Source organism: Bipolaris sorokiniana, assembly GCF_000338995.1.
Source record: "Bipolaris sorokiniana ND90Pr unplaced genomic scaffold COCSAscaffold_38, whole genome shotgun sequence".
Classification (NCBI taxonomy): Eukaryota; Fungi; Ascomycota; class Dothideomycetes; order Pleosporales; family Pleosporaceae; genus Bipolaris; species Bipolaris sorokiniana.
This window is the reverse complement of record NW_006911932.1, coordinates 1-6,501: the sequence shown is the minus strand read 5'-3', so window position 1 is coordinate 6,501 and position 6,501 is coordinate 1. Positions and strand designations below refer to the sequence as shown.

The window sequence follows — 6,501 nt, the reverse complement described above, 5'->3', positions numbered from 1 at the left end:
CTCGTTTGATGTCCTACGCACTTCTATATGCCTCTGAGTGATACTACCGCCAATACTGATCTGAGTAGTCTTGCCTGCGCCGTTACATTATATTAAAAGTCTCGTCTTAGCTGGTAACGGCTTTAAAATAATATCGCAGCTATTTGTTAAAGACTATGTTAATTCTCTAAGATTTAGAGTGTTATGGGCGAAGAGGCCTTCGAACGAGTTTGCATTAACCTATAGTACAGAAGAAGAAAGATAAGAAGAGTTAAGCTGTCGTACGACACCTCTCTCTTTATACCTTGCTTCTCTACTCTTCGTACGAGTAAGTTCTAACTAAGCGGTGTGATATAGGCACGTGATGTAGGCACGTGATACAATCACGTGCTTTCACTCCACGGGCGCAGCCCATTACAATACCCCCCCTCTATACCGTATGCGGCTGCTTGGCGGTCCGCGTGTTTGCTCGTAGTTTGAATAGTTATGTTGTTACCTAGCTGTGACGTACGTTTGCTAGCAAACTCGTAGTAAGTTAAGTGAAAACGACTTTCCGTACGGTATAAGTATCAGTGCCGTCGCATTAGTTGGTGCTCGTTCCTCAGTCGTGATCCGCTCTCTCTTCCAACTCAAATTTCTTACTCTTCTTTCCTTTCCTTTTCTTCTTCTTCGTACGATGCCTCCAAAAGCGCAGCCTGGAGGACGTGGGCAGTGGGATACGGGTGGTGTGAACGCTCTGCAGTTCTGCTCCAACGGTGCTCCCAACGATACCATCACGGCCGTGGCAGCTCAGATTTTTGCTGCTGCAGATCGTGCTCTCACCCGTACGACTCCTGGTGCGGTTCAGCCGGCTGTCAACATCGCTGGCACGATTAATGTCAATGAGTATCGTGTCTGGTACATCTTCGACGTGGCTGTCGCTGACGAGCTTCGTCGTGTTTTCGCTGCCGCCCCTGTAAGTCCCTTTCTTCTCTTTCCGTACGGCTCGTGGGTTAATTGGGTTTAGGAGGATATTCGGCGCGTTTTCGACTTCTTCTGCCGCCCCCGTGGTAACAGCCCTTACGATGCCATCTTTGGTGCCGGTTTGCGCGATTACTCGCCTATCGTAGCTCGTACGACGATCACTGCTCGCCAGATCCTTACTGGTCGTCCGTCGTATCTCAAGGCTTTCGTCGTCCACACTCGTGGTGGCCTTAACGCGCGGTTCTGTACGAATAACTGCGCTGCCGTCCTCGAGGGCGAGAAGGAGTTTACGGCGTTTGCGGGCTGTGTGTCGATTCTGGGTGAGTGGGGAGGAGCCTGTTCCAACTGCATCTGGCAGGATCATGGCGCTCGTTGCAACGTCCCGCGTGGTCCTGGGGGTCGTACGACGGCTTCCTCCAAGCGCGTGTCTGGTGGTTCGGACGGCGGCGGCCCGCGTAGGCGACCGGCTCTGGGGGGTCCTTTCAACCCGCTGCTCCTTGAGTAGTTGGAGCTTCTTACGCCAGTTATTTTTAAGCTGGCCATTGGGTTGTCGTACGGGCCGGGTATAAGTTAACCAATGCTGGAGGGCCGAAGTGTCCGTGAGGTGAGCAGCGGGCTCCCATGTAGGTATTTGATAGCCTACCCAATGAACAAGGTATTCTGTTCTCTTTTGTCGCCTCCTCTCGTCCGTAATGTCTCGTACGGTCCACTCAAGGTGCTCTTCTTCATTCTCGTCTTGTACGACAATAGCCGCTGGGTTAGAGTCGTCTATTTGCTGGGATGGTAGAGGGTCGTCGGCGGCTGGGCGGATTTTGTCCACATGGTATGTCTTAGTTTCCCAAGGCACGGCTAGTTCTACCCAGTAGGGGTCTCGTACGCGTGATACCTGGAATTTCCCATTTTTCCAATCGAGTTTCTTGCTAGTTCTTGTAGTTCGTACGTTGCGTAGATCTAGCCATACCCAGTCTCCTACCTGGTACGTTGGGGCTGGCTTACGAGACTTATTTGCCTGTCGTTCTTGTTCTTGTTGAGCGTAAGTCATAGCGGATATAGCCCAAGTTGAGGCGTTACTAATCGTACGGACTATTTCTTTTGCAGCTTCGGTTACGTCAGTAGTCCGCGCGATATCTTGTTCTTGTGGAAAGGGAGTGTTATGGTAGCCGTGGTGGAGGAAGAAGGAGGAGACTCCTGTTGCCGCGTTCGTACGCGAATTGAGCATAAGTTCTAGGAGGGGGCAAAGCTGTGACCAGTTATCTTGATCGTAGTTACAGAAGATTCGTACGATAGCTTCGATATCGCTGTTCGCGCGTTCAGTCGTTCCGTCCGTCTGTGGGTGGTATGCCGTAGAGAGGTTGCGCTGGATGCCTAGTAGTTGGCAGATCTGCTTCCAGAGAGAGCTTGCGAATTGAGGGCCCCTATCGGACGTAATTGACTGTGGTAAACTATGGTGCCGGTAGACTTCTCGTACGAACGCCCAAGCTACGTCTTCCGTCTCGATTTTGTCCATAGGGATTAGTACGGCGCTCTTGCCTAGCCGGTCCTTCACTACCATCAGGTTGGTCTTCCCTTGGGATGGTGGTAGCCCCGTAATAAAGTCCACAGTGAGGTGCTGCCACGTACGACTAGGCACAGGTAACGGTCGTAAGTATCCGTATTTCCCATCTCGCCAGGGTGTGCTTTTGCGACACAACTCGCAGTTTCGTACGAAACGGCGGATATCGTTACCTAGGTTCGGCCAGTACCATTCACGTGCGACGATTCGGTAGGTTTCTTCTCGTCCTGGATGTCCCGACAGTAGGGAAAGGTGGGCTACCTGGATAACTCCCGTACGGAGTGGTTCGTAGTCGGGTACCCATACTCTACCACGCCAACAGAGTTGGTCTTGATCGTTGATCGTACAATCGCCTAAGGAGACTGCGACTCTTCTTGAGCTCGGGAGCGAGCGCTTCTTCTCTCGTACGGCTAGCTTTATTCCCTGGTAGAGTAAGTCTTCTCGTACGGCGCGGTCCCACGACGACTGGATTAGTTCTGAGAGGTCCGGTGGTTGTGGGAGTGTAGGCGATACTAGGGAGGTTTCTGTGGGCCGTACAGGTAGTGCAAGGATCGGGTCTGGGGTATACGCTGGTACTAGCATGGTAAATTCTCTTGAGGCGTGGTGGTCGTCGGAGGCGTCCTTGGGCATGTCTTGGTCTCGTCGCGATAAGGCGTCTGCTCGTACGTTGTCCTTGCCAGGTCGATATCGAAGTCTCATGTTTGGGAAGCGGGCTAGTTCGAGAGACCATCGTACGTGACGTTCCGAGAGTTTCTGCTTTTTCGTGAAGAACTCTAAGTTCTTATGGTCAGTAATAACTTCAAACTCTCGTACGCCACGGAGTTCCGCATCCCATTCTTTTAAGCAGGCAATAACCGCTAGAAGTTCCTTATCGTGGATTGGGTAGTTTGCTTCATGCACTAGTAGTTTTCGTGATAGGTAAGCAACCGTACGTAAGGCTTTATTCTCATCTTCCTGGAGTAGCACTGCTCCAAGGGCTCGTCCGGAGGAGTCGCATTCGACGATCGTACGACGGTCAGGGTCAAATGCAACTAGGACTTCTTCTGAGAGAAATGCTTCCTTTAGAGCAGTGAAGCTTAATTCTTGCTCAGGTCCCCATTCAAACTTCTCGTCCTTCTTAGTTAGGCGTACGAGAGGTTCGGCGAGCTTAGAATAGTTAGGGATAAACCTGCGATAGAAGTTGGCGAAGCCTAGAAATCCTCGCACTCCTCGTACGGTAACTGGCGCTTCCCATTCTTGAATTGCTTTTGTCTTATCTGGGTCCATAGATACGCCCTCCCCTGCTTGGAGAATAAACCCGAGATATTTCGTACGTTGGACATCGAATTCGCACTTCTTTAGCTCTAGCTGTAGCTCTGCGGCTTGAAGACGCTTTATAACACGTCGTACGTGTTCGTGGTGTTGTTCCTGCGAGCCATCTGTATAGATAAGAATATCATCTAAGTAGGCGGAGGCGAAGTCGTCTAGGAAGTCTTGTAGTACCCAGTTGACGTATCTTTGGAACGTGCTTGGTGCGTTCGCGAGTCCAAAAGGGGTTACTAGCCACTCGTACGATCCAAAGCGCGTTCGGAAGGCAGTCATCCATTCTTGTCCTTCTGCAATACGGATACGGTGGAAGGCTGCTGTAACGTCGAGCTTCGTATACCACTTTGCTCGTCCGACTTGGTTTAGCGTTTCGCGAATGAGCGGGAGGGGGTAGCGGTCTTTTCGGCTTATCGCGTTTAGAGCGCGATAGTCGACGCAGAATCGTAGCCCTCCTCCCGGTTTTCGTACAAATAGAACGGGCGAGGCTGCAGGAGAGTTGCTCGTACGAATAAACCCCTTCTCGAGTAGTTCGTACAACGTCTTTCTTAACACAAGAAGTTCATCTCTTGACATGCTATAGAGTGGCCCGTACGGGACTTCTGGTGTTTTCCCATCCTTGTCGGGTACAAGTTCGATCTGGTGGTCTACTTTTGGGCCTCTTAGAGGAGGTAACTCCTTTCCTTCTTTTGGCGTAAACAGCTCTGCGTACGGCTGTAGATAGGTAGGGAGTTGCTGCCTTACCTCTTCTTTCGTAAGAAGCGTCTTTGGACGTAAGGCTTTTTCGATGTCTTGGAGGCTTGCGGCGAATACTTGTATAGCTGGCCGCTTCTTACTTTGTCGTACGTAGTGCTTAAAGGCGGCCGTGGAGACTGCAAGAGGGTTCATTTCTCGTACGGAGGACTCGGTACTCGGAACTGAGATTCCGTAGTAGCAAAAGCGTAAGCGTCGTTGTGGGGCATCAATTACGCCGCCTACGTCTTCAAGCCAGGTCTTTCCTAGAATCATATCGTACTCGTACGTAGATGGGACAATATAAGCGGCTGCTCGTCGTTTTACTCCCCCTACATCGATCGTAAACTCAGTAATAGCTCGTACGAAGCTCTTTTGGTCATTCACGCCTACGACTGCGCGAGGTCTTATTGGCACGCGTGGCAAGTTAAGTTCTTGGACAATCGTCTCATTAACTATAGAGTACGTACAACACCCATTATCAATCATAGCAGTAGCATTTCTGATACTATTAATGATTACGTCTATAGACATAGGCGAAGTAGCTTCTAGTTGTTGTAAGAGACTACGAGTTGGTCGTACGACCTTCTTAACTTGCTTCTGTGGCCCTAGCCGGCGTTTTTGGGCTAGGGCTCTTCTTTTCCCTCGTCGGAGCTGTCGCTTTCTATAGTAGCTGCCATTGTCTTCGTAGTGGGTGTAGGGTTCCTTATACGTTCGGGTACTGTAGCTTTACAGTGTCGTACGAGATGGCCTTGAAGTCCGCAGCGGAGACAGCTGCCTTCTTCCTTTCGTTGTGCGATTTGAGTTCTCGTGCCCCAATATTCATTCCTCGTGCGGGGGCGCATAGCGCCCACGGTTGGAGTCCAATCCATCGCATCGTTGGTTGAAGAGGAAGGTTTAGGGTGGACTATCACGTTGTACGAAAGCTGGTCTACCGCTTTTAAGTTTTCCCAAGTAACGCGCATTCTATTTACAAAGTCCTCGTACGTCTCGCTAACTGGAGGTTGATAGCCAGCTTGGTAGCGGAGTAGCTTTCTATTTAGCGAGTTCTTTAGGTAGTCAATTTTGAGCGCGTCGTTAAGAGAGCTTAGTCCCGCTTCGTGGAACTTCAAGTTGAATGCTTGTACGTGAGGGAGAAACTCTTCTTTACCTTGCTTCGTCGTACGAAGGTATTGTAGAGCTTTTTGCTTGATCGTCGGGTCTTGGAAGAATCCGTCTAGTTGAACCCAAAGCTCGTTCAGTGATGGTTCTTTTTGTTTATCCATTACCGCTGTGACGTAAGCTTGAAGGGCGGTAAAGGCCCATCCTTTCGTACGAGTGATTACATAGTGTACTTGGTATTCCTCCGTGGGGTACGCAAGGTGGTCAGCGAAGAGCTTTGCCCGTACGCGGGTTTTCCATTGGGAGTATTCTTCGTGTGTTCCCTTATCGAAGACTTCTACGTCTGGAAGTCTCGCTTTTTCAAACCTTCGTACGGCGGATCTGGCGGTGAGCGTTGGGTCGTGGGCGGGCAGCTGACTATCCCCGCTTGGAGTGGTCATAGGCGTCTGTGCGTTGCTGACAGGAAGCTGGCCCTGAATCGTATGGAGAAGGTTTTTCATCTGTTCAAATTCTTGAAATATATTCTGAGCCCGTTGAAGCTCCGTTGTTGCGTGGTTAAGGCCTTGCCGAAGTTGCTCATTACTAGCAAGGAGATCCTCGTACGAAGGTTGCGTTTGGTGATTTTGGCCGTCCGGCCCGTCGTTTCGTAAGAACTGCTCAGAGTCCATCATTTTATCGTAACTTGCTCTTAGGCGCGCTTGCCGTGCCTATAGAGAACGTTCTCAATTCTTCGTTCTCGTACGAAGAAGAGATAAGAGTGGTGATCTTTCTTCTTATGTTATGGGCGAAGAGGCCTTCGAACGAGTTTGCATTAACCTATAGTACAGAAGAAGAAAGATAAGAAGAGTAAGCTGTCGTACGACACCTCTCTC

General features: G+C 50.3%; 3 protein-coding genes across 3 annotated transcripts; 1 reads left to right on the top strand and 2 right to left on the bottom strand.

Moving 5' to 3' along the window:
* Positions 1-655: 655 nt before the first annotated feature.
* COCSADRAFT_104549 (uncharacterized protein) lies at positions 656-1,447 on the top strand (the record flags this gene model as incomplete). Its single annotated transcript, XM_007707930.1, has 2 exons — positions 656-934; positions 989-1,447. The coding sequence occupies 2 exons, from the start codon at positions 656-658 to the stop codon at positions 1,445-1,447; spliced, it is 738 nt and encodes a 245-aa protein (XP_007706120.1).
* A 1,311-nt stretch (positions 1,448-2,758) lies between these two features.
* On the bottom strand, positions 2,759-3,124 carry COCSADRAFT_70670 (uncharacterized protein; the record flags this gene model as incomplete). The annotated part of the gene is made up of 2 exons (XM_007707929.1): positions 2,759-2,917; positions 3,032-3,124. Coding segments are annotated over 2 exons (252 nt in total), but the record flags the coding sequence as incomplete, so codon positions are not given.
* A 2,495-nt stretch (positions 3,125-5,619) lies between these two features.
* COCSADRAFT_70818 (uncharacterized protein) lies at positions 5,620-6,177 on the bottom strand (the record flags this gene model as incomplete). Its single annotated transcript, XM_007707928.1, has 1 exon — positions 5,620-6,177. A coding segment is annotated over one exon (558 nt), but the record flags the coding sequence as incomplete, so codon positions are not given.
* Positions 6,178-6,501: the final 324 nt, after the last annotated feature.